This window comes from Pygocentrus nattereri, chromosome 28 (genome assembly GCF_015220715.1).
Source record: "Pygocentrus nattereri isolate fPygNat1 chromosome 28, fPygNat1.pri, whole genome shotgun sequence".
NCBI lineage: Eukaryota > Metazoa > Chordata > Actinopteri > Characiformes > Serrasalmidae > Pygocentrus > Pygocentrus nattereri.
Window position 1 is genome coordinate 7,721,645 of NC_051238.1, and position 27,985 is coordinate 7,749,629.

The following is a 27,985-nucleotide window of genomic DNA, read 5'->3' on the forward strand; positions in this document are numbered from 1 at the left end:
ACGCAACACGTGGAGCGGGGTGGAAAAACTGAAATAAATAAATAAATACATAAATAAATAAAAAAAAGGCGCTCCAGTGCGGGAATGAGGCTGCGGGAACGCGCGTGGCTGGAGCGCCCCCCACTGGCCTGAAGGCTGAGGTGCTATGGAGAGCGGCTGACTCGTAAGATGTAAGATAAGCGCAGAAAAGCTACGCTAAACGGTCCGGAGGTCCGGCGCGGAGCCCCGCTGCTATAAATCAAATATATGTAGTATATCCAGTATAAATAAAAAGAATGCGTGGCTACGCCATGTTAACGCGTGGGAACGGTAAGTTCACGCGTGGCGATGAATTTGTAAAGCGTGGTAATTAAGTCGTGGACAGGAGTTGCTAAGGCATGATAATGAGATCATGTTTTACTAAGTTGTGGCCACACATTAGGATCATTAGGATTAAGATCTCGTTCCTACACCTTAACAAGTCATGGCCATGACTTAATGATCTCATTCCCATGCCTCAATAAGTCGCGGCCACGCATTATTTATATTTATGCTGGATCTTGATAATGATTATCTCAAAATAACAATCCAGATAGCAACAAGTTGATTTCTCGAGATTAATTATCTTGTCATCTCGAGATAACGTTGTCCTCTTTCGATAACAAGATAATTAACTTGTGTTCTCAAGATAACATTCCAGAAATGTACGTTGTTTTCTTGAGATAACAAGCTAATTATCGAACGAAAAAGTTATCCTGAGACAGTTATAACTTCTCAAGATAATAATCCAGAAAATTATAACAAAAGTTTTTGCCTTGAAATAACAAGTTAATTATCTTGTAATCTTGAGATAATAAAGTTATCTTGAGAGCACAGGATATGTAACTTGTTATCTTAAGATAATCCAGAAACTTCTAGCAACAACTCATGGCCTCTCCAGACTTCTGTATAAATGAGTAAATTCAACTTTATTATGTATCTGTTTAACTGCGCAGGCAGAGCTTGTCTAATGTGCATAGAAAACAACGTAGCAGCCACACATGAGGATGAGACCACCATGTCCAACGGCAGGCATCAACTAGAGGGGTATAAAGCCCCCCAGCATTGGGCTGGGGAGCAGTGAGCCTACAGTGATGGAGCTCAATCCAGTACCTTTGGGATGAGCTGGAGTGCCATTTGTGACACTAATGCTCTTGTGGCTGAATGCAACCAAATCCTGACAGCAATGTTCCATTATCTAGTGTACAGCCTTCCCAGGAGTAGAAGCTGTTACTGAGGCCTAAACTCCCTATTAATACCCTGGATTGAATACCCTGGATGAGGTGTCTACAAAGCTTTGTACTTCTAGTGTAGAAAAGTGGAGGATGTTATGTAAACAAAGGGTGTGTCTCAAATTCATTATTCCCCATGTAGTACAGTGAAGGGGGGCCACTTTAGAGATGGTGCTAATGTAGAAATAGTCATGAAGTGCTGGACTGCTCGTCTCCTAATAGATAGCTAGCTACACAGGTCAAAAAGGGGCACGAATAGCACAGAAATATGACGATGTTCCTAAAAAGTGGGGGGAAAAATCTGATTTGCTGATTTATTAATATTATTCAATTTATTAATATTATATCAGTTTTAGTTAAACAATTAAGAACAAGACAAATTCTGTAAGATCAAATCCACCATCTTCAGACCTGAAAGATAAGAGTTCTTTGCTCACTGTACTGCATTGTTGTTGCGCACCATGGATCTCGCAGTCGAAATTGTCTGTACGCTTCAATTTGCCCTGCATTGTTGGTCTTTGTTAGAGAGCTGAATAGGGAGGGTGTGTCTCAAACTGACCTCTTGCTTCCTGTCCGTGTAGTAAACAAACTGAGGATATTGTGCAAGTGTCCCAATGTAGAAATGATCCGAGGGCACTTGTCCCCTATTAATGTCCCCAGTGCACCTCAAAATGAAGGGGGCCCAATGTGTGCCCTAAACCACTTACACCACAAACTCAAGTACATAATAAATTTTAATGTCTTTCAATTAAAAGGCATTAACAAAAATTGGATATAGAGTGTTCAGAGCTTAGATATTTACAAGGATTGACATTAATGGATACAAGAGAGCGGGACATTGACAGGCGGATTGGTGCTGGGTCAGCAGTGATGCGGGCTCTTTACCGGTCTGTTGTGGTAAAGAAAGAGCTGAGCCATAAGGCAAGGCTCTCGATTTACCGGTCGATCTACGTTCCCACCCTCACCTATGGTCATGAGCTTTGGGTAATGACCGAAAGAATAAGATCGCGAATACAAGCGGCCGAAATGAGTTTCCTCCGCAGGGTGTCTGGACTCTCCCTTAGAGATAGGGTGAGAAGTTCAGTCATCCGGGAGGGACTCGGAGTAGAGCCGCTGCTTCTTCACATCGAGAGGAGCCAGCTGAGGTGGTTCGGGCATCTGGTTAGGATGCCTCCTGGACGCCTCCCTCGGGAGGTGTCACAGGCGAGTCCACCTGGGAGGAGACCCCGGGGAAGACCCAGGACACGCTGGCGCGACTATATCGCCCAGCTGGCCTGGGAGCGCCTCGGAATCCCCCTTGGAGAGCTGGTGGAAGTGGCTGGGGAAAGGGAGGTCTGGGCTTCATTGCTTAGGATGCTGCCCCCGCGACCCGAACCCCGGAGAAGCGGAAGATAATGGATGGATGGATGGATGACATTAATGGAGAAATAATTTGTGTATACACTATATTTTATATTTTTATATATATATATATATATATATATATATATATATATATATATATACACACACACATACACACACTGCTCAAAAAAGTAAAGGGAACACTTAAACAACACAATATAACTCCAAGTAAATCAAACTTCTGTGAAATCAAACTGTCCACTTAGGAAGCAACACTGATTGACAATCAATTTCACAGCTGTTGTGTAAATGGAACAGACAACAGGTGGAAATTACTGGCAATTAGCAAGACACACTCAATAAAGGAGTGGTTCTGCAGGTGGGGACCACAGACCACCTCTCAGTACCTTTCTGCTTTCTGGCTGATGTTTTGGACACTTCTGAATGTTGGTGGTGCTTTCACACTCGTGGTAACATGAGACGGACTCTACAACCCACACAAGTGGCTCAGGTAGTGCAGCTCATCCAGGATGGCACATCAATGCGAGCTGTGGCAAGAAGGTTTACTGTGTCTGTCAGCGTAGCATCCAGAGGCTGGAGGCGCTACCAGGAGACAGGCCAGTACACCAGGAGACGTGGAGGAGGCCGTAGGAGGGCAACAACCCAGCAGCAGGACCGTTACCTCCGCCTTTGTGCAAGGAGGAACAGGAGGAGCACTGCCAGAGCCCTGCAAAATGACCTCCAGCAGGCCACTAATGTGCATGTGTCTGCACAAACGGTTAGAAACCGACTCCATGAGGATGGTATGAGGGCCCAACGTCCACAGATGGGGGTTGTGCTCACAGCCCAACAGCGTGCAGGACACTTGGCATTTGCCAGAGAACACCAGGATTGGCAAATTCACCACTGGCGCCCTGTGATCTTCACAGATGAAAGCAGGTTCACACTGAGCACATGTGACAGACGCCTGCAACATCCTTCAGCATGACCGGTTTGGCAGTGGGTCAGTAATGGTGTGGGGTGGCATTTCTTTGGATGGCCGCACAGCCCTCCATGTGCTCGCCAGAGGTAGCCTGACTGCCATTAGGCACCGAGATGAGATCCTCAGACCCCTTGTGAGACCATATGCTGGTGCGGTTGGCCCTGGTTTCCTCCTAATGCAGGACAATGCTAGACCTCATGTGGCTGGAGTGTGTCAGCAGTTCCTGCAAGATGAAGGCATTGAAGCTATGGACCGGCCCGCCCGTTCCCCAGACCTGAATCCGATTGAGCACATCTGGGACATCATGTCTCGCTCCATCCACCAACGTCACGTTGCACCACAGACTGTCCAGGAGTTGGCGGATGCTTTAGTCCAGGTCTGGGAGGAGATCCCTCAGGAGACCATCCGCCACCTCATCATGATCATGCCCAGGCATTGTAGGGAGGTCATACAGGCACGTGGAGGCCACAAATACTGAGCCTCATTTTGACTTGTTTTAAGGACATTACATCAAAGTTGGATCAGCCTGTCGTGTGTTTTTCCACTTTAATTTTGCGTGTGACTCCAAATCCAGGCCTCCATTGGTTAATAAATTTGATTTACATTGATGATTTTTGTGAGATTTTGTTGTCAGCACATTCAACTTTGTACAAAACAAAGTATTCAATGAGAACATTTCATTAATTCAGATCTAGATCTGTTATTTGAGTGTTCCCTTTATTTATTTGAGCAGTGTATATACATACACACACACACACACACACACACCATACATATTTAAATATATGTATTTTTAAATAATTATATGTATATGCGCATATATATATATATATATATATATATATATATATATATATAAAAAAAGACAAGAAGTACTTTATACATACATTATTCAAGAAGTCTGAATATCATTGTGGAACACATTAAGAAGTCACTACCAAAACATATTTTCTGCAAAAACCAGAAATTGTTTTCATGAAAAATGTTATGATTGGTGTGTAAACTGTTCAAAGCAGTGTTTGCCGGTCATGCACTGTCCAGCCTTTTTTAAGGTATACTGAATGAGCTAAAAGTAGCTCGTCACTACTGAAACAGTCACGACGGAAACGTTTGGGAAAGGTTCGGTAGTGTTTTGACTGTTTTGGTGGTGATCATTTTTGCTAATTTTGAACATAAGTAAAAGTTCATTAAAATGATTCATTTTCACACCACTGCACAGGGAGGACTTTCAAATATTCACGATAGAGCTTTCTACAGCACAAACAATATCAGATCAAATCTTTAACAGAAACACGTCATCGGTGAAACACTGGGCAGTGCGGTTGTGGTCATTCACGAGTAGACAATTACAACAAAGAAGTGAAAAAATAAACCAAGCAAAAGCATTTCTCTCTACACAAAATGTTTTATTAGATTGCATGAAGGTAGGAAAATAGTCATGCAGGCCAATGTGCAAATTACTGACAGCAATGAGTTACATAGATCAAATAGAAATGTGTAGAAAAGAGTTACAGTATATCTAAAGGTAATTTGTAAGGATCAGGGTAAAATGTTAGTTCAAATCCAACATGTGCTCTACATGGAGATTAAGATTATACTGCATCATGCAAAGTCACGATACAAAAGTATTTGTGCATTACTTGTGCAAAATCCCACTTTTTCTCATAAAATCTTTTAGGGTGAAATGAACACCATTATAAAAATCAATCTAATACAAACATACTGGACACATTTTCAATTTAAACATTCTTTTAACGCAGTTATTAATACGTGGCTACAATCGTCGTATCAGTCAAGTGATTGAACTTTCAGGAAGAAAAAAAAAAAAAAAAAAAAATCAGCATATAGAAAGAAACCAGCTGAAAATTATAAGATAAAAACTGCAGAAATTTCTAAAGGACACTTTTAGAATGCACAACACAAGGAGGTCATCTCCTACAATGCTGTTATTATGATGGCCACACCACAGGGGTGTATGGTAGTACTCAAATTACTGATATATAACCAGCCTAAACAAAATCTCCCCTATACAATCATGTATGTATGTTCATAAGTGCAGACATGAACACCAGAGCATCACTAACTGATTGATTTTTTTTTTTTAGGGCTGGCCCAAACAGCGTTTACACACGTCGGATATTTGTTGACGTTTGCGACAAGTACTTAAATACTGTTTTCATAAAATCATTTTTACATCTCATAATTAACTATGACTTACGCATGTTCATTACCGCAGCTCAAACTGTGAACAACAGGCAGGAAAATGTATGAACTGTGAAGCGCAAATGAACTGAAATTAGCAGTGATATTAAGGCCGTCACATACCAAACGTGACTTTAATGTACAACACGAAAAAAGTGAAATATTCAGATGCTACTTTTTGGCATTGTGCAGTGATGTTGGGTGGGCCACGTTCTGTTTGGGGGGGGGGGAGTGTTGATTCAAAACAGAGTTAAAACTCTAAGGGCTTCCACATATAACTCTGGGGTCTGTTATCTGAATAAACTGCATGAATAGATTTTATGTAAATGTATGTAATCCTGAAATCACAACAGGCACATCACAGAGTTTTCTGCAGTTATCTGACTCTTCAAAGGGTCGTGTAAACAACATACTCTGATATCTTAGATCAGAGTAAGGTCTAGAAATCCGACTAAGAGAGCTGGATTTCAGCTCAGTAATCAGATTTTTCAGTGCATGTAAACTCTTACCCTGATTTCTTTCGGATTTCTGAGCATGTGCGAAATAGAAGCGTGAAATTTGAGTTTTACGTTACGTTTACGTCACGTCGTCTTCTGTGAGTTTATTGAAATCTGATTACTGCCTCAATCAGTAGACCTGGAGTTTCCCATGATCTGATTACTTATTAAAGCGAATAAAGTGTATGTATATGCGTTGATAGGATTACTGACAAAATCTGATTTTCTGCAGTTATCAGAGTGGGTCTGGTGCGTTGGGTTTAGGGTACACAGCATGTTGAAAAGTTAAGTGGAACCATATGCAAATGATTATGACCAACACAATGCCTTCACCCAATCAGGAAGCAGTTGGTGAATGCATGATTCAGGTCATGTACAAAACAAGCTTTTTTAAGCTTTTCTACACTTTTAAAACATTCCACAAGACGTTTATATTATATTATATTATATATTTTTTTTATTATATATTTTTTTATTATATATTATATTTTATGTTTATATATATATTTATTATATACATTATATTTTTTATCGTATTTATATACATGTGTGTGTATATATATATATATATATATATATATATATATATATATATAAACTTAGAAATGAAATAAATGAGTTATGATCAGTTATGAGTTATGTATCAGTTTCCGACAGGAAAATCAGCTCTTTTCACCGTTTTTAATCCACACTCCATTAGTACAGCACAGGAGCTGCTCTGAAACCATCACACCATCAAGATCACCACATTTTAGTAAATGATTATTTTAAATATGGTTAAGAACACTGGACAGCGGGACTGTGTGGTTTGACTAAATCTTAAAATGGCCTACCAAGTGCTACTCAGGTCATTTTGACTTCTCTAATCTTTTAGTTTCAATTATGATGTGCAAACTGTGCAAGTCTGTTGTGCTCTTGGGCTTAGGTGATGAGGATCCGTGGCATGAATTTATGATGCACTCCACCAAACCTGCTACCACTGATTATTTGAAATATTTTCCATATATTAACAATCACTCTTCTATCTAAAGGCCTTTGCTGTTGAGATTTATTGCAGATCAGTATTGCAGGCTCCATTTTCCGTGGCTTAAAAACAACAAAGCTTCTGAAATCTAAATAAAGAAACAAAAACCAACATTACAAGCGAATACTCCAGTATTGGTATTATTCAGGCCAGCCCTAACTTCATTAGTTTACATGTTCAAACTGGAAAAAGGCCTTTTACACATGACAGCTACATCTATCTGCTCCCAGTCTAAGTTCTAGTAACTAAAGTGAAATGATACGCACTGAAAAGGAAAGAATGGTTTCTGGTTTACTGTGGCGAATTAAATCACTGCTACAGATTGCTATTGCAAAGGTATAAGCAAAAGGGGGTGTTTATATCTCCCTCAGAGGCGACTCCCGCTGACTGTGTGAACCGTACTGACCTCAGCAGTGGATGAAACCTTTTCAAAACAAACACAAAACATTCACGGGTCACTGTTGCAATGCCTCATTGTCATTCACAATCATTCAGAGGTCAAACCACTCGATAAAAAAGGTAGTGGTTGTGATACTGACAGAGTTTGAAGATTTTTTTTTGCCCTTAAAATTGTTTTACTTTGTACAAAGTAAAAACTACAGCACTAACATTTTATCAGCATCGTGAGGACTTTCAGTGATGCACCGAAATGAAAATTCTTGGCCAAAGTTCAGGACTTGCTGGGCCAAGAACCAAAGAGCTGATAATGAATAAAAACGAAATAAACTCACAAGAATTTTTACAGTATGTGCCATGAACTCCAGTGTCCTCGACAACAGAGACCGGTTGGCCATCCAAGGCAATAAATTCTTTGATTTACTTTAGTTCTCTTTCCACTTTGGCACCACAGTTTGTGAATTTTAGCAGGTTATCAGGGACATTCTTTTCTGCTTCTGTTATTTTGGTGTCTTCTCAGTCTCCATATTGAGTGAGATGTCATGTTTTGAAGTGGTATCAAACCGGTAGTGGAGACTAGTGTAATGTGTTGGGAGATTTGTAAAACGCATTTCGAAAATAAAAGTGATACAAATTCAAAAACACTTCCATCAACACCAGAGCTACATTTTACAAACATGCCAGTCACAACACAATGGAAGTTAGAGAGCATGGAATATCTGGAATATCCATGAACGGCTTTATCATAAGGAGATCGTGAGTTCGATCCCTGGTGATCCCTGGCTGGGAGTCCAAGAGAGCACAACAGGCCTCGCTCTCTCTGGGTGGGTAGGATGCCCCCCACCTCCCACCATCACTCAAGCGTCTGTTAGTCCAACGACGTAGCGTGAGCGGTAGTTCGAGATGCGGTGACGCTTCATAGGCCTCAGAAAAAGCCTGTGCCAGCCTTCGCCCTCCTAGCGCTGGTGTGACTGGGGGAGTCCTAATAGTGGGTGGAATTGGACGTGACTAAATTGGTGAGAAAACTGAAGGGGGGGAAAAAATAAGCTGATAAGACCGTGGAGGCATTTTAGTACTTCATGGTTATGTCATAACTGTAGTCGGATAGTTATCAGTCATATCTGGTATTGCTATTTTAAATTTCTACAGTTAACTCCCTTCACAGTACAGTGATAGTAGTTATGTGTTCAGATAAAAGTTCAATTATTTTTACAGGTGAATGTTTTTGCTAATTGGAATTTAAAACTTTGAACTGTTCACCCTCTTTGAGTTTCATCCCGAAACATCTCCGATGAGTTGCTGAAGAATGCGTTTTCTATACTTGCAGTGCGTTTGTGAAATGCAGCCCTGGTGTAGTCATTCTGATGAGTGTTCTCTGATTGCAGTTCTTTTTTTTTTAATCACGCAGTGCAGTGGATCTGGTCAGCCACTGAATTCCTGGAGTTAACAGATTATATATCGATTGTCTAATGTCCCTGTGAAATAGTTCTAAGAAGCTATATTTTCACTGTTTGCTGCTACTCAAACATTTGAATGTATCTGCTCTGACTGGTGCAATCAATGCAATCAATGTTCGTATTTTTTTAACATTATTAAAAACTTCTGAAGATTCTGACACTTTGTTGTAGGCATATTTAGTCTTTTTTAGTCACAAATTTCTTTCTTTGTTCCCTTTTAGCCTGAAACCAAAAGTGCCATCTTTTTTTAACCATTTTTGGCCAAAAATTTTCAGTGGTCAAAATTTCGCCGCATCCCTAGTAGAGATGGACAGGCTCCAAAAGTAAAAACCCTCCCCAGGATTTTGTTCTAACTGCCTTGCCTCTATGATTAGCTCAAATCAGCAGTGCAGGTGTCCAAACAGTTGGAACACAATCCTGGTGAGGATTTTACTTTCTGGGCCAGAATTTCCCACCTGTGATCCCTATGAACTATTATTAAAGTGAACAGTACTGCTACATACACAGTTTTAGTCACTGATCCAACAGCAGCCCTCTCTCATATAAATCTCTATACTGCTCACACACACACTGCTGCCTAGATGCCAGAGAGTTTTGAGAGAATTCTGCAGAGAACTGCAATAACAAGGGATGGAGCAGCTTTCATGGGTGCTTTCATCATCCGCCGCACCTGGAAGAGCTGGCAGCTGCCTTATGCCCCCCCCCTGCATCCCCCCCACCATCGTCTCTAACACACACAAACACACACGGGCGAGGACGTTAAGCTTCAAACACTTGCACACAGACAAAAGAAAAAAAAACATGACACACACAAAATCACACATGCACAAATATGCATGGAACTCACAGCTTGGAAAGACCTCTACAGTCTACACCTGAACTACGATTATTCACTCCAGATCCTTCACTAACCCCCACATACACACTCGCTCACTCTCGCACACCCTCGCCCTCAGCTGGCCTTCAACACGTCTCTGTCACCTGGCAGCAAATCACTCCATAAGGCTTTTTTCCTGTTCAGCAGGGAACACATCTCTCTCCTCCCTCTCTTCCTGCTGTTGCTGCTCCCTCTGTCCCATCTCCCCCTCCTCCTCTTGCTCCCCGGGGCTCACCAGCCTGCTGTCTTCCCCCAGAATGCTGCACAGCTCAGCCAGACGCTGCTGCATTTTGGGGATGCCCGATAGCTGCGTCTCCAACCGCAGCTTCTCGTCCTGCAGAGACAGACGGGTGGACGCGTCCAGCTTTTCAAAGCGCCAGCCACCCTCTCCATCGAACTGCAGCAGGTGGGTGTGGTACTTCCTGCGGGCAGCAGAAGAGCAAAACAGATGCATGGTTAACATAAGCTTTTAATAATAATAATAATAATAATAATAATAATAATAATAATAATAATAATAATAATAATAATAAAAAACACGAATATGCAATTAATAACAACATTTCCAAACCATAACAATAATAATAAATCACTCCAAACCATAATAAGAAAAACTAAAGATTTTTAATTCATATAATAATAGAACATTTCCAAACCACTGTCATCAATTTTCCCTTAAAAATAATACTACAAAAAAGTATAATTATTATTATTATTAATAATAATAATAATAATAATAATAATGTAAATTCCATTGATATATTTCTTATTATTAAGAACAAAATAATAGCATTAATAACCTTTTTTTTCTAATTACAATTCTTAATTCATTCATTCAATCAATCATTACAAAGAATATTCACACCAGGGTCAGATTCTGTACGATCTGATCATAGAAGGACAGAGTGAACTCATTTGCGTCCTCACATGGCCAAATTCTGGTTCATATGAATTTTCACATACGGTGCAACTACACCTGAACTACTTTTACCTTCTTCTCCAGCAGGATAAGAGCCATGGTGATCACACGACCAAAGACTCACCAGAGTGATGGACGGTGTGTAATTGAGAGAAGTGCAATCCCAGCATCCTTTGCAGCTTCAAAGATTTTGCCCTCCACGTCGATGCTAACAGCGCTGGTACATTCATCCAGGAGAGCGTATTTAGGCCTGGGAGAAACCAGTCGGTCGGTCAACATGCAGAACATGACACCTCTCAGATAAAACAAACCGGTAACGCGAGACCCGTCTGATGCCGTGGGAGGCTGTTCAAACATTTCTTAGCACTTAGCATGTTGGCAAATTTCCCGCAGTGTTTTGAGCCACGTGGTTTGGTAAACGTGAAGTAAGCTCTGAAGTTAGCGGCTGGTTTAATCCTTTGAAGTGTAAACATTTACTGTGGCTCTGAACGAGGCTTTATTTGTTATGAAGCTGTTGCAATTGCTCACTTGTGGTAGAACATCCTGGCCATGCCCATTCTCTGCTTCTCGCCTCCAGACAAGACGTCCTTCCAGTCACTCTCTGCGTCCCAACCTACCACACACATGAAGTTTAAGCCACCTCAGTCAAGTGATAGCACACACACTTATTACTTAAGCAAGCTTTCAGTTTGAAACATTATTGTTAATTAAAACAGCAAAGCTATAACAAAGCAAAAGCACTGAAGATTACTATTAAAACTAATTTGAGAATTTATGGATAAAAAATTTTATTAGAATTAGATACTCAATTAAAGTGGTTTGCCTTAACTTCTGACCTACATCTCATTTAAAATGCATATAAATGTGACTGGCCAGGATAAAGTATTTGTGTAATTTCCCCAAACTCCCAGCCTTATTCACTCCACAATTATTACCGTCAGACTGTAAAACTACACACTGCAGATTCATACTGGATTTAAAAAAAAATCTTGTTTGTGACCACTTAAATTGTGGAACCTTCCCTTGTAAACAAATTCAGCTCCATTACAGAAAGGTGCTTTGCGGTGAAAGTGCATGCTCACCTCCCTCCCTCTCCAGGATGTAGAGGAGGTTGACGGTGCGGAGGATTCCCTCCAACTGCTGGTCCGTGAAGCCTCTCTCCTTCATCTCCTGAGCCGTGTCAGGGTAAATGACCTGGTCCCGCAAAGTGCCCACTGACATATACGGCCTGCACAGACATATCAGTTACAAAAGGAAAATAGACAGACCAACAGAAAGAGAGAAAAAAAGAAAGAAGGAGAGCAACAAACAGAATAAACAAATCAATGACTGAATGAAAGTAAATTCCACCAGAAACATTTCATGCAATTCAAATTTAGCCACATCTAAAGCAATGCTTTCTATTTTAGATGCCCTGACCAGATTAAATACACACAATAAGACAAATAAATAAAAGCCTCTAAACTTTGAACGATTTGGTTCTGAAAAGCCAGTATTTTGATTTATAGCATATTTCAGTGCATGCGAGTGCAACTCACCACATTCATGGTAACACAAGACAAGGTAAATTCTTTCCACCCTAGCCCATCCCATCTCTCTTCAACAGACTCAATATAACACCACGTTGAGATGTTCGCTGACCTGTGATGGGCCTGAATTCACTACAGCTGTTGGGCTTAATTGATGTATTGTGAGGCCCATTCTGCTGCTGCTGTTGCTAGTGTAATCTCTCTCACTCGTTCAATGAGACTATCGTGTCAAACACAAGCACTGCAGGGCCATCTGGACCCACTGCTTTCAGAACCTGCTCTCCTTATTAATCACCACACTCATCAGCGCTAATTAGCTTAGCAGGGCATGAAATGAGAATGAAACCAGGCCCTTTTTCTCTCGCTCTCCCATACGCAAACACGCCTAACTTCTAAGCAGATGGAGGTCATTTTAGTGGTTAAATAAAATTAAACCCAAAGTAGCACCCATGCTGTACGACCAGCTTTCCAAACTGAGACTTTAATCCCTTATGGAGGAAACACTGACATTCAGAATTCTTAACCTTTACCCAAGCAATTATAATGGTATCAGTAATAATTAATTAACTGTACCAATTGCAAATTCATTACTGTTAATTAATGCTCTTATTTCAATGACTTTATTAAGAGCATCAGTTCATGCTCTTAATTAATAAAGCATTACTACATAATTGAAATGTTACTATAATCAGCTATTACATTTCTATCCCTGTCTTGTCAGTGCTTGCTCCACAGCCTGTACCTCTGAGGGATGTAGAACATGTGCTGAGGGGGAGGTTTGTAGAGCACTCCGCTGTAGACGGGCCACAGGCCACTCAGGATCCGAAACATGGAGCTCTTCCCACAGCCATTCGGCCCAGTGATTAAAAGGTGCATTCCTTCATCCACCTGAGAGAAAAAAGTCAGAACAAATGAGATGAGTGGATAGAAAAACATATGCATAATTATGTACAAAATGCAGTAGGTCAGCAGATGAGTAGGTCAGTGACAAGTAGAAGTGCCCAGTGGAACCTTAAGAAGCAGTATCAATTAACATATCCATGCTCCACCCACAACTGCAGTCTTGTTGCCAAATTGGACAAGGTTTTTAGAACACTGGCAAAATGATGTATAAAGGGGACGAGTCACATTGTCAAATAGTGTTGGTCAAACTTCCAACCGTCCATATAAACATTCAGAAAAAAATGTATATTTCGTGGAGCAGTTCTAGAGATACAGAACTGTTATTCCAGAATCTACAAAGCTTGATTCCTACATCTCCAGCCTTCCTCTGCACTGTTTCAGGTGATGGAAACCACTTCCCTAGTCCACAGTTAGCATTGCAACTTCAGTTAGGACAGCGGTCAGCAAAACCCAAATGTTAGGAAGAGCAATTAGGTCCTTTCAATAAAAAACAAACCACCTTGGGAGCCACAACATTGTATGTCCATTTTAGCACCTTGGCTCAAAATATGTCTTGGCTGAAGTCTCATTCACTAGCTTCTGGTTCAATTTTTCCCATTCTACCTTAAATGGTGCCTGAGATGGACATGTATGTATACAACCCCAATTCCAATGAAGTTGGGACGTGGTGTAAAACATAAATAAAAACAGAATACGATGATTTGCAAATCCTGTTCAACCTATATTCACTTGAATACACTACAAAGACAAGAGTCCAACAGTTTAAGAACAACGTTGCAAAAAACAATAAAGTTTATCCATTTGAATATTAAATATCTTGTCTTTGTAGTGTATTCAATTGAATATAGGTTGAAAAGGATTTGCAAATCATCGTATTCTGTTTTTATCTATGTTTTACACAACGTCCCAACTTCATTGGAATTGGGGTTGTACAATTATATGGATTATATACATATATTTGTCACTTTTTTCCTTTCATTCAGTTTACCAAAAATTCATTCAAGAACTTTCACGAATATTTGATTATCTTAATTAATCGGAACGTACATCCCTGAATATAACTGCTTCATTTTGGGCCAGTACACATTCCATTGAGCCTCTCAATGATATGTAGTCATAACGAACCCAGTTTTCCTGAGTTTTACAATTCCATCTGAGTTCAGTAAAATTTCACAGTGAAAATGAATGACTGTGCACACCACATTTGAAGCAAGACTTCCATTTCAGGGATCATTCGATTTACTAGAAGCAAATTATTTGAAACATGCTCATTCTTCTTTCCAATTACACTGGTGTCACTGTCTGTCGGGCTAACACTTCTGTCTGGAAATTGTTGCCATGGTTCAACAAACTCCTCCTGCACTTTCCCCTATACTGGTGTGAGGGAGAGGCATGGCTGCACTGCTGTTTTAGACTGTCTCAAAGGGCATTATGGGTAACAGCTATCAAGTCATGGGTTGCCACATGACTGCTTCGTGAAAGCGGTGGGTGGGTATTAGCGGAGGGATCTCCTTAGTGCCTTAGCGGAACAGCACGTCATTGCGGGTGTGCTGTCTCTACGAGCAGAGCTGATGGCAGAGAGGAATAATCAACACATTGTTCCTGGCAAAGCGGCAGGGGGCCGGGGGGCAACGGGCCATGGAGCGCACAACCCGTTTCCCAGAATTTAACAGGAAGCATGAATTAATCATGAGGGGTCTGCTGTAGAACAGACTTACATCAGACACATACAGCCAGACTGCAAAGAATAAAGAATGATGCTGAGTTCAGACTTTTTAAAACCTTCGGGGGTTTTCAAATCTGATGCAACCACAGAACTGGGTTTAAATGATGTAGGTATGGGATTATGACAGTGTTGAATTAATCTGGTTTTTAAGAAACCTGACAATCACTCATTCCTAATTTTGCTTCCCAAAGAAAGAGGAAATAGTTGTCAATTACTACAAACACTAAACCATAATCATCTGATACAGGACATGATCCTGTCTGAAGAAGGAAGAACTGGTCTTCTGTTACATCAGCATTAAAGCTGTTAAAGTGAATGAGTTAATAATGTGTTAAATGTGATAAATTATTAATAGCCCAAATATGCTAATGCATTTTCCTAGTTTGACCTCTTAGAGCATCCGTAGTACAGTAAGCATAGCCGAGCAACTATAGAATCCTTGACTGTAGCCTTCTCAGATAGTTTTTACATGGCTTTTAAAGTGATACCTTCAGCATCTTTGACATATTATACTGGAGAGTGCTTGTGGGAGTACCTATGGATAAATCGACAAGCAACAAACTAACAATAGAAGGAGCAAAGTGGTGCTCCAGTTCCCCTTTCCTTGATACTGGGGCTGTACAAAAACTACACACAATAATGTGATTACCCCCGATTCATTTTTTAATCATTTGACAGCCATAGTTAGCATACTGCATAGTCACAGATCTCAGATTCTTCATCTTCAAGTTTGCCAAAAATGTCATTCAACCTAATGAGAAATTTGTCAAAATACTGATATTTAATATACTTTATTTATTCCAAATAACATATTTAGTGCCTGAATGGTCAAACTGTTAAAAAAAAGTGTTTCCCCATCATAGTACACATCAATAAGGTATTGTTTTAAACTGGAAACTCATTATACAGAAACTCTAAAGAAACAATGTGGCAGTCTGATGTGAATAATTTGGGTCTTTGAATTGTGCAGTACAAAGAACGTATTTGTGGACAGATGAAGTTGATTCTATAAAATTTTCAAGCTGTAAAATAATCCTTCAGTGCTAGACTCGGAAGACATTTTTCTCTGTGATCACCTGTTAGAAATAAACGGAAAAGGTGTGTGCTTATCATTATATAAGCCTCCTTATGAGGCCACTTATCAAGTTACCCTTATCTTTGTTGATATACTGTCACAGTTCCAACAGCTGCCTGCAAATGTAATCTTCCCACAGAAAATCTGTCAAAAAATAGTCTGAAAATGCATTTAAACTCAAAACTGGTAATAAAGAAAAAAACATCATGACAACCTTGACATATCTTAACATAGATAAGAACGCACTCCAAGTTTCTGGCATTAATCCACCAAACTTTTTTTAGCTTGAGCCCACCAAACTAAACTGAAAAGGTAGTTATCAAGTCTAGTTGTGTAAGAGCAGGGGAACGCAGCGGTCACTCAGGAGTAGAGGGAACAAACACGACTTTGAATGTACAGATTAAAAGGTTTATTTGACATAAACCTACTGTATGTTAAACCGAGCCTTAAGGAGTTAATAAGCCCCAACAGCTTCATAGATCAATGTCCGATAATGCCTTGCAGTTGTGCAATTCCACTGGCACCCATAATATTAGCAAAGGACACAGAAATCTGGGCCAAACTCCATACAGAAATCAGAAAAGATAACACATACCCATAAACAACGTATTATACAAAACTCTGACTTGTGACCTATAAAAATATCAAGCTGAGAATGGCATGCTTTCTTAGTTCACTGCCCCTAAGCGCTTACACAGCTGCACTGGATACACTGATCTCAATACACTGAAATAATCCATAATAAAACTAGAATTTCCACTGGGAAATTTTTGTGCTAATCAAGAGGTCTGGTAATAATTGAGTTTGCTGGACTTGTATTTTTTTTATGCTACACAAAACCTACATTGCATTTAGAGCTAGGCGATATGGTCAAAACTGTTCTCACGATAAACAAAATTCATATCGTATCGATACATATGGAGATAAATGTCAAATCATTATTTCTTTCAAGTTTGAAGGCTGATTTTTTTTACACTATCCTTTATGGTCAGAACACGACAAAACACCCGCCAAACAGTGGAACATTTCACAGATCTGTCATGGGACAGTGGGAGAAAGTTTCTGATTAGCTGTTTTTACCAGCTGGAAACACACGGCACCAATTTTTGGAATAGTCATAATTTAAGAAAGAAAAGATTATTTTTAGCTGTCTGGTGACGAGAGCTCGGCTATCCCGTTACAAAGGCTCAACAAGTGGCCAATAACAGAGCTAAACTGTTTAGTTTCTCAACAACGTCAACATTACTGCAAACATTACTGCCATCACTCCTACCACATCCATGTCAGAGCATATTACAGTACTCAGACACCAGCTAGCAGACGTCTGGATTTCTCTGTAGTAGTTTGGGGGGTGAACAGAGTCCTCCTTTTAGGTATGTTTAAACTGAATGCGGTGCTTTTGTGTCTTGTTTGATCTACAGTATCATCGCTGTGTTGGGTTTTTACATTCTTGTTAAAACTTTGTCTTTTCTGGAATTCTGTGAAGCTGCTTTGTGACGACATCCGTTGTAAAAAGCGCTACAGATAAATTTGATTTGACTTGATTTGTACAAGGGACAGAGCACTGCTTCAAGTTAGCCAGGTGGTAAAAACAGCTAGCCTGAAAAGATCGCATTTTCTCACTCTCCAATGCCTCACAGCTTCCTCAGTTTACTTCCATTTAAATCAGGGCCGGAACTCACATGAACCCACTTTCTTTCACTTTTGTTGCTTGGGAATGCACCGATACTAAAATATGACAGCGCTGTAACGGCGCTTTAGCTGAGACGAGCAGACTTGGTATAACGCTGCAAAAGCTGGCTAGGATGTAAGGAAAGAGGTGAGTTCACTGTAGGACAGTACAGCTCGGCCACTTATCTCGTCACTCAGACTTGGTCACAGGAGAACAGATCAATCATCGCTCCACTCAAACAGGGAATGTATAACTCCACGTTTCATATGTAAAGACTCAGTTCACTCGTTGCCTGAGAGAGTGAGAGGTTTACAATCCACACTCTGTGCTTTATTGCAATGGATAATGTGATCAGTGTAAACATGGGTTGGGACTTGTAAATAATAAGATAAAGTCTATATAGACGGCCTCTCTGAGCAGATCTGTTTAGATCTGGTTAGAGCTGTTTGAACGAGGGAGTTGACTTACTAAGCTAACACCGACCTCATTTCTTTCAGTAGAAATAGTCCTACGTTAATGACAAAAAAACTTTTTAAAAACTTGCATTTAAAGCAGTGCTGGTAAGTGACAAGGAGCTGAAGTTAAAATAAACCAGACAGGTTATCTGTGTTAAATTCACAGCCTGTAGGGCAGCAGAGTTTATGCTCCTTGAACGTAAGTGAAGCTTTGTTCACTGTTAAATGCTGATAGTCGAGGGGGCTGTCTCTTCTCTAGAACATGGATTATATGTATTTAAACGTTTATTGGTGAATTTCTATTTTACCGGACATTGTGTTGAGTGGGATTTTAATTTGCCAGGTAAGTTTCCATCAGTAAAACACCAGTATGTATAATTAAGATCAGGTGGCTACTACGTAAAAGGACATGCAGCAGTGAGTAATAGTCTTGCTTTATTGTAAAGTAGCCATACAAGTACACATTATTTTTAAAAACAAAGCATAAAACAATGCTATACCATTTTAGGATTTTTATTAAAAAATGTTACATTTACTGTTTTTCAGTGCAAATAAAATCAATAATCAACTTACTCTGACTGCAAAAATCAGTCCTAGTTCTTACAGTAGAAAGAGAATGATTTATATTATAACTGCTAGAAAACAAACGCAGGTGTGTACCTTGATGTTGAGGCTGGACACAACCACATCACCAGTGGGCGTTATAATGGGTAGGTCCTCACACCTGATGCCTTGCTCGACGTCAATCACTTGACCTGCACACATACAGATAAAAGTTAGGGATTAGACTTGCCCGCCTTTGATGCCGTAACTCAAAGAGGTAAGGGGTATCAAATCTGACGAGATCAGCATTTTCTCTCTTCTAATGCTGCAGTCATGACAACTGGGAACTTCAGATCAGAGCTTCCTACTTCACACAACTTCAACTGTTCAAAGTCAGAAAGAAAAGTTTTCTTGATTTTGGCTGCTGTGGGCTTATCAGTGCCAATTTTTATCGTTTCTCTGATAAGCCATTATAAATTCATCAGCAACTACTGATAACCACTATGATGTGAGGGCAAGAAATGGAAAGAAAACAAACAAACAATCTCACACGTATCCTAATGCTGAACACACAAACCTAAAGCAAGTACTTCTAAACAGAAACAGACAAAATTATAAACCTGAATCAACACCGAAATACAGTAAGATCACTGTATAAAGCAGAACTCACCTCGAATGAGTAGGGGTCCTTCCACACGCATGCCATGTTTAACTTCCCGTGATCCCCCGCGCGCTGCTTCGCCCTGCACCTCCTCTACAGAGCGGCGAAACACCCCACCGCACACTTCCTCAAAAACATCAAACATCTCATACACACGTGCCGTGTAGCCAGCCAGCTCTGTCACCTGGAGAAGCCCATAAAAGAGAAGACAAAAAGAAGTTAAAGCTTGGGCAAAGGGCATTCAGTGGGTATACATGTGCTATAGCACCGAATAAAGACATTGGGGGCAGTCGTGGGCTGTTGGTCGCCGGTTTGATCCCCAGTGCCAACAGTTCATGACTGAGGTGTCCTTGAGCAAGACACCCAACCCCAGGCGCCATGGATAGGGCTGCCCACCGCTCCGGGCAAGTGTGCTCACTGCCCCCTAGTGTATGTGTGTATTCACTTCACGGATGGGTTAAATGCGGAGGTGGAATTTCCCCATTTGTGGGATTAAAAAAGTATCAGTCACTTACTTACAAAGGTTTCATTATAGGACCCACATAATCGAAAATAGAAAGCTTTTTTCTTTCTTGAACTACTCAAATTTGATATATTTTTACATTGTTTAAGTATCAAAATGTACCATTTACTCCCCACTGCATATACAAAAATTGAGCTACCTTAAGGATTAACACACACACACACACACACACACACACACACACACACACACACACACACACACATATACATATATATAATAAGGTGGAACAGGAAAATTTGAACGAGAAGCTGGAGAATAAGAAGTGACTTAAGCCTCGTAAAACAGTCGAATGTTGAGAGGTATTTTATAAGAAACTGTTCTACTTCTGAGGCAATGTTTTCTGCCGGAAATGGGAGGAAAGCGGCTATAGCTAAAGGTTAAAGCAGAGCAAAGTAATTCCGTGTTTTCATTTATATTTTCATCCTATACTAGGACATTATCACATACTGAGACATACAGGACATTGTTGTGGCTGCCAAGGTGGTTTAATTTTATTTTATTTTTTTGTGAAAGGACAAAATGGCTCTTCTTATCATTTGGGTTGTGACTCCTGACCTAACCTGGCTTTTAACGCAGAGGGTGCCGGTTAGATTTCTCACTCATCCAGTTGTGTCTTTGTTATGTGCGCGTCACAGACTGTCTGGGCGCTGCACTACTGCACTTTCAAGTTCCGCCTTTTGCACTGCGTCAACATTATGTTATCATTTAAAATATAAAAATCGATTTTTGACATTTGTGAATTTGTGAACTGATCCATGTCGATGAATTTAAGAATCAAATTTTCCCCCACCACTAATATATATATATATATATATATATATATATATATATATATATATATATATATATATATATATATATATATATATATACACACATACATACACACACACACACACACACACACACACACACACACACACACACATACAATACCTATACATTTACATATATCCACCTATGCAGCCTACAGCAGTTTAGACCCGCTTAATCACGCTATATAAGTTATAACGAGTGTTTCAGACCGGACTTCTCTTTGAATTAGGCAAGATATAGGACATGATATAGCTGCACTCAATTTACTGATACACTGAGACGGTACTGTATCTGTAAAATGTGTTTCGGTGATACATTCCATAAAACAGTGTCAATGTCTGTCTGAAACAAAATTGCCAACATAGGATTGAAGTGTCTCACCTCCTTGTAGGAGCTCATAATCCTCTCCACAGCATCGGCTCCTGCATTCAGAAGGTTCCGTGCTGTGGTGAAGGCCTCCGTGCGCTCGCTCACCAGATCCTCTTCCTTCATCAGCAGCGCCGCCTGCTTCACATCCTCTGAATCTGAAACCAAAACATAAACAATACATAAATAAGAGAGGAAAGAAAGACAGCATGAAATAATGACCAATCCCATGATGGAGGAATACAGAGTACAAAGATCAAAACACAGATCAAAAGTGTGTATGTGTTTTTATGTGTGTATGAGCTTCAAAAATACATACAAACCCAAAGAAAGAAACATGAAAGGCTTTGCAAAGATCCTGCAACACAGAGGAAGCGTAACAGAGAGGTACACTGAAGTACATTGAGATACAGTGCTTTGGACAGCACTGGTCACGCTGAGCACCGATTCAAGGCAACTTATTTAGTAGAACAGTATTAATAGTAATTCATATAAACAGTTCAAAGTAATCTGAAAAGGACTTATAATTGAAATAATGCTCTACATTTAGGCTCTGCATGGCATACTGTACAGAGAGCCTGCATACTCTGTTATGAGCATAAGAGAAGAATGTGGACTGTCCCGTCTTCAAGGGCAGGCTGCTCAACGGTTTACGATTTGATTAAATTGCGAATTCTCAATTAATTAATCTGTTAAACTGTAACATGTACATGAGCCCATTCCTCATCTATTTACTTTCAGAACCACAGTATTTAAATGTTAAATTTATTGTTGTTACCAAATAATTCAGAGTAGTTATGGAGCAATAAATACACTCTTAAAGTGTACTTTAAGGGTTCTTTAGTAAAGGCTATGATTATATAGAACTGTGAAAACTCAAATAATGAGTGCAGTTTTTTTTTTTTGCAGTTGTAAATGGTTCTGTTTTATGATGAAAATGTATATAATAATGTATATGGTTATTTAAATAATCATTAAATGGTTCTATGTAGCACCAAATGTGCTATGCTATTGTTAAGTCATAGAACCTTTATTTGGTACTACATAGCACCCTTTTTGCTAGGACCAGAGAATTTAAGGTGTTATGTCCTGGAATATTTCAGTTTTACTGGCCATTTCTGCCACCTGGAAACCTCAATCTGTCAAGACAATGTTTATTAACCCCTTAAAATGCCAAACTTATTACATACTAAGGCTTATTATTCAGTAACTACAGGGACTTCAATGCAAAGTATGTTTAACCTGCAAGGAGAAACTGTCAATCACTAAAAAGTCGCAAAGTCAGATTTTTGTTTGCCAGCTTCTTGTAAAAATGTTCCTGTTCCACCTTAAATGGAGCAGCAGTTACACTCTGGTGCGTCAGCCATTATTTAAGGTGGAACAGAAATTTGAACAAGAAGCCACAAATGAGAAGCGACTTCCATCTTGTTAAAAATCAAACGTTGAGAGACATTTTGTGTGGAAAGGTTTCCGTCTGGAGATGCAAGAAAGACAGCTATAGCTGAGCTAAATCTGTAAGCGGAGCAAAGTAAGTCTGCGCTTTTATTTATATTATTACAACATAGATGGGCCAAAATCAAATTAACTGACTGTGTTGCGTGATTGGAATAAAAACCTGCCAATTCTGATTCTGGCCAATTCATTTTATATTATTCTGAATATTGCTGCTGTTGGAAAAAAAACTCGATTCCCCAAAAGGGCAACTTTACAGTACAAGGAGAAATATACCTTACTTTTAATGTAAGTCAATGGAACCAGACTTTTTTCCAAGTCATTTTGGGCCATTTCTTGTGGTCCATTGATCATGAAATTAACACACAATCTATAGGGGGCTGGTTATTTTCAAATTATGTTTAAAACTGAAAAACGCAGAAAATGGAGATACGAGGTTTTGTTCCGACAGCAATGACATATTGTATTACACATGTATGCAATGAACCCTCTAACTAGTCAGTCGATGTTTCATCATGTATGTGAGAATTCTGACCATCTTTGAACAAACCAGCTGAGCATTCCTATGGATTTTTTAATGCGTCAAGGCATTCACATGACCCAGCCAACTTATTTTTCATGTAGGGCAAACAAGATGCTGATGTGTAACAGTCTGTAACAACGTCACATTACGGATTCACTAATGCACTTGTAATCTATTATAAGTATATTGTAATTGCAATATCTAGCCATATAATCGCAATATGCAATATACTGCCCGTATCGTGCAGCCCTTGGCTGTAACACTTTGTGCATATAAAGATGAGCTTTGATGAGATCGTACCATGTTGGGAGTAACCCGGGGCAGTGATGATGGGCACAGCAACCATGACAAGGCCAGAGGCGCTCCACAGGTATTTCATGAGGAACTGCTCAAGCATGACGTACCACAGGCGCTTGAACAGGATCAGGTTGATTTGCGAGCGCAGCGCATTGTAGCTCCGCTGCAGCTGCGACATCTCCACCTACGCAGGGCAGCCAGACAGGAGCGCACACACACCCGCACACACAGATACACGCACACGCATACACAGCAAGAGAGCATCAAAGTGAGGATACAGGAATGAGTGTACTCACAGTCAGAGGCTTAAACTGGCAGCTCCTCACTTGTCTGTGTGCGTAGATTTAGGCTAACTTTTACTGTCATGAGCTTTTATTCAGGAAAAAAAATGTTTTCAAAGTAACATGTTTGGAAAGCAACTCTGACTTCTAATGTGAGGTACAAGGCTGTGACCACTGCGCGAGTGCTGAGGACGTAGGGTCAGAGCAGCAGGGCACAGAAATCTGCCCCAATTCCAGGGCTTTCCCTTTGTTCCACACCACATGATGTTTCTTTGCACTAGGAACAGTAACTATTGCCTAAGCACATGACCGAACTACATGGACCCTGTTTGTTTAGGGGCCCCTGTGACCTCTTACATGCTCAAAGGGGTGAATGTATTGAATGTACATGTATGTCATTCCAGGACATGTAGGTCTAGACCAGGGGTGGGCTCTTTTACTGCCCTGTTGGGGCTCCACAACAGAATTAGATTTGTAGGTAATAATAAAATAATCTTCCTTTGCAGTAAAATAAAGCTCTGCTGATCGTTCAACACAGTTTTTACAGTAAATGGTCTTAATCGCTGGAGTTAATGTAGAACTGCTGAGTCGCCCTTTAACCCTGAAGGTTGGCACGTAGACTGTTGGTCACTAAAGCAACGCAGACAACAATTTCGCCTAGCTAGTAGCCCACAAAAAAGCAAAGGGAGACGAATGGACTTCTTTGTGTTTATAATCACTCCAGCTGGTTTCCTGATACGTCTAATCTGCAGCGAGAAACTGTCCATCACTAAAAAGTCACGAAGCTGAAGTCAGATTCTTGTTTGAATATTCTCGTTCCACCTTAAATAGAGCAGAGGTTACAATCTGATGCATCAGCATTTAAGGTAGAATGGGAAAATTCGAACAAGACGCTGGCAAATGAGAAGCCGACTTCAGTCTTGTAAAAAAATCGAATGTTGAGACATTTTACAAGAAACTATTTGACTTTTGATAAAATGTCCTGCCTGAGATGTGAAAAAAGCGGCTATAGCTGAGCTGAAGCTTAATGTGGAGCAAAGCAAGTCTGCATTTTGTTTATATTATATTTTTTAGCTTATGCTAGTACATCATGACATACTGAGACATATTTACAGCCAAGATGTTAAATTGGACATGAAATATTGCGGCTCACAAAGTGGTTTGATTTTTGTTGAAAGGACAAAACGGCTCATCTTAGCATTTGAGTTGCCGACCACAGGCATAGACTGTCAAATACCAACACCAAATGCTGATTTTTGACCGGTTAATGCTGCAAAATGCATTCAAACATTTTAAATAAGATACAAAGAAATCCTGAAAGTCAGACATTCTACAATGAAAGCAGGTGCTAGATCTCACTCTCTCGGGATGTTATGTCTCTTACACATTGCATCTATGGGTTTAATGACGTTTAGATTAAAATAGTACTAAAGGAATGGCTTAAATAAATTAATTTATAGAAATTTCATCCATTTCATTTCATGTAGTTGATCAACCAAGACATGTTTGCTTCTTTAGTTTTACACTAAAGCCATGATGCTAATTTAGATAAGTAATAAAAGCTTTTAGTCACCAATTAGCACTGGGCACACTGCCTGCCTCAATGATCATCCTCTTACGTCAAACCGCACTACGTTTATACTGTAATATAATCTCAAACAGACCTGCTCATGTGGTTTATAACACTGTATGACCGTACGATCTACAGATCTTCTGTACCATTATTAAACTGGATAAAAGTAGTATCAGCAATTAAGCCTTGGCAGATTAACCACATTTGTGATAAGGCGTCAAGTGTGTAAATCTGATTTCTCCCCAAACTGCTCCTTTAAAACTGCTGAAAATGCTTGGAAAGTGCAACAAACAAACAAACAACAGTCTTGTTACCTTATGTCCCCCGTAGAAGGCGATCTCCTCGGAGTTGGCAATGATGCGAGAATGCATGTACCTCAGGTCCCCTTTCCTCTTGGCCTCCTCAGCCACCAGCTTGCCAAAGCGTGGTGAGAACGCCCTCAGGATTTTGGCGGTGAGGGCCACCACGATGCCTGCAATGACCGAGGGCCATGTGGTGTTGGCTCCCTTGGACTTGGCTGTTTTTATGAGAGTGTAGCAGGTCATGACCACATCCAGGATGGGCTTGGTGAGGTTGGAGTACAGGTGGGCCACGGAGCCGGCGAACATGACTATGTCCTCCGTCAGAGACTGGTCGGGGTTGGCCAGCCTCCCGTCCATGTTACTGACACGGTAGTAGGTCTGGTTGCTGAAGTAGAGCTGGTAGGCATAGGTCACCAGCCTGGTGCGGAAGGCCAGGGTCAACTGGCCCTCCAAGTAACGGATAGCACTGTTCACAAAGGTAGCAGGGATGGCAATGAGCAGCCATTTGGTCAGCTCCCACACGAAGGCCTGGGGGTCTTTCTTGACTATGGTCTTCACTATTTTACCATCTAGGTTGGCCACATAAATGGACAAGAATGTGCGTGAAATCAGGGCCACCGAGTGGAAGCCCAGCAGCCCGAGTTCTTTGCAGAAGATCCGCGGGAAGAGGATGCGCAGGAGGCGGCCCAGGCGCTCCAGAAACTCGCGGTTAACAGCCGGCGAGGTCCTCTTCTTCCTCCGCCTCTCCGTCACTCCCAGCGGCTCTCCGTTCGTCTGCGGCAAGCGCGGACTTGAAGGTCCTCGTTTGAGCCTCGCAGAAACGTACGGGTACAGCTTTTTCACCCCATAAGCGGCGATCAGAAGAAAAACCGCTTTTCTCGCCACGGAAGGCCTCTTCAGCTGTGAGGGCAGCCTGGAATAAACTGCGGACATTTTCGCTCCGGGTTGCTCTTGCGTGTGTTTACAGGACAGTGTCCAGCGCGTCCTGACGAATACTAATGAATAACCTTATGCATGCAGACAGTTCAGCACAGCGGGCTGAGCTCTCCGGTCACTACCTAATGTAATGTAAAGCAGCGCTAGCGGCTTCGGCAGCTGCGACTCCACATGATGTCCATCAGAACCGGAGGAAAAAAGACTTCCCAAATCCAATTTAAACGATTTCACAGTAACGTTATACTAACTCAGCACTGCAAGCTAGTCAACCTAACTCAACCAAAACTGTTTTATGTCAGCGAGCTAGAAAAAAAGTAAGATTTTCACGACCTTCCGCGTTATTTCACAACTTTAGCGTTAACCTAGCCAGGTTAAGTAAACCGGCTCCCGCAAACTGCATAGGAGACATTTAGCTATAAGGCTAGGCTAAGTAGGACCCGAGCACCTACTTAAATGACAAAATGTTCCAAGTTTGTAGTTTCTTGCTGAGGTAGACCATTACGAGCCCTTCAACTTCAGTAAACCGGCTGCCTGGGAGCTAGCGTTAGCTAGGTTAGCCAACCTAGCAGCTCAATAGAAAAGAAGTGGGGGAAATGCTAAGCTAAGCTAGCTAACCTTCGCCAATAAGAGTGCAACAATAACAGCAACGGGAAGGAGAGGCGTATACTATACGCGAAACCAGGCAGCAAAACAATAAAAACTAAAGAGTTAGACAAAAAATTGCATATTGACCGACAGATTAAGCACTGACAGCCGAATAAACCTTCAGCTAGCGTAGCTTACATGGTTCAGGTTCAAGTAACGCCAAGAACTTCCTCTGGCCGCCCGCCTGGAAGGTAGTTTTGAGCAAGCTTGAAGTTGCAGCGCTATCTTATCGCTTTCTTTGTGGTCCCAAGCCGACTAAAGATCATCCTCAGGAGAGATCTGGGGTATGAATGGCTGTAATAAACGTGTGCGGCGAAAGTCTTTCTTCGGGCTCCATGTTTGAGCTGCCCTCCCTGTTTCTTCGTGGAAGTAAGTCCGTGTGTTTACACCGGGCTCATATAGCCTGAGGGTCACACTAGTGCTTTTGCCCAATAGGAGCTGGAGAGCAGAGCGCTGCCTCCCAGGCAAAGCACCGTTAGACCTGCATTAATGTGCCCTGCTACAAACCCATTAAGATACACACCTTCTGACCCCTGTTCCAGTGCACTGTGTCCCGGTCAGCCTAGTCCCTTAGCACGGCACGTTTCACCGCTTCCCTTATGGCACTCAGAAAGGGTTCTTTAGTAAAAGGCCATCAGTTCTATATAGAACCATTTGCATGGTAAATGGTTCATCAGACTGATGGACAATGTGTTGGACAAGGTTCTGTGTAGAACCCTTTGAAAAAGGTTCTGTAGAGCACCAAAGGGGTTCTTC

General features: G+C 40.9%; 1 protein-coding gene across 1 annotated transcript; it reads right to left on the reverse strand.

Annotated features, from left to right (window-relative positions):
- Positions 1-8,994: 8,994 nt before the first annotated feature.
- abcd1 (ATP-binding cassette, sub-family D (ALD), member 1) lies at positions 8,995-27,767 on the reverse strand. Its single transcript, XM_037535817.1, has 10 exons — positions 25,661-27,767; positions 23,496-23,676; positions 21,236-21,378; positions 19,522-19,696; positions 18,969-19,063; positions 13,220-13,365; positions 12,031-12,176; positions 11,477-11,561; positions 11,073-11,198; positions 8,995-10,451 (listed from the first exon to the last, which is right to left on the reverse strand). Exons 1-10 carry the CDS (start codon positions 26,579-26,581, stop codon positions 10,145-10,147), a joined length of 2,325 nt encoding a protein of 774 aa, XP_037391714.1. The 5' UTR covers positions 26,582-27,767; the 3' UTR covers positions 8,995-10,144.
- Between the last annotated feature and the right edge of the window lie 218 nt (positions 27,768-27,985).

Coding starts and splice junctions, on each gene's coding strand:
- abcd1 (XM_037535817.1), bottom strand. CDS start 26,581: ATGTCCGCAGTTTATTCCAGGCTGCCCTCACAGCTGAAGAGGCCTTCC. Junction 21,379..23,495: donor CCCGGGTTACTCCCAACATG/GTACGATCTCAT, acceptor TTTTGGTTTCAG/ATTCAGAGGATGTGAAGCAG. Junction 10,452..11,072: donor ACACACCGTCCATCACTCTG/GTGAGTCTTTGG, acceptor TGCTGCCCGCAG/GAAGTACCACACCCACCTGC.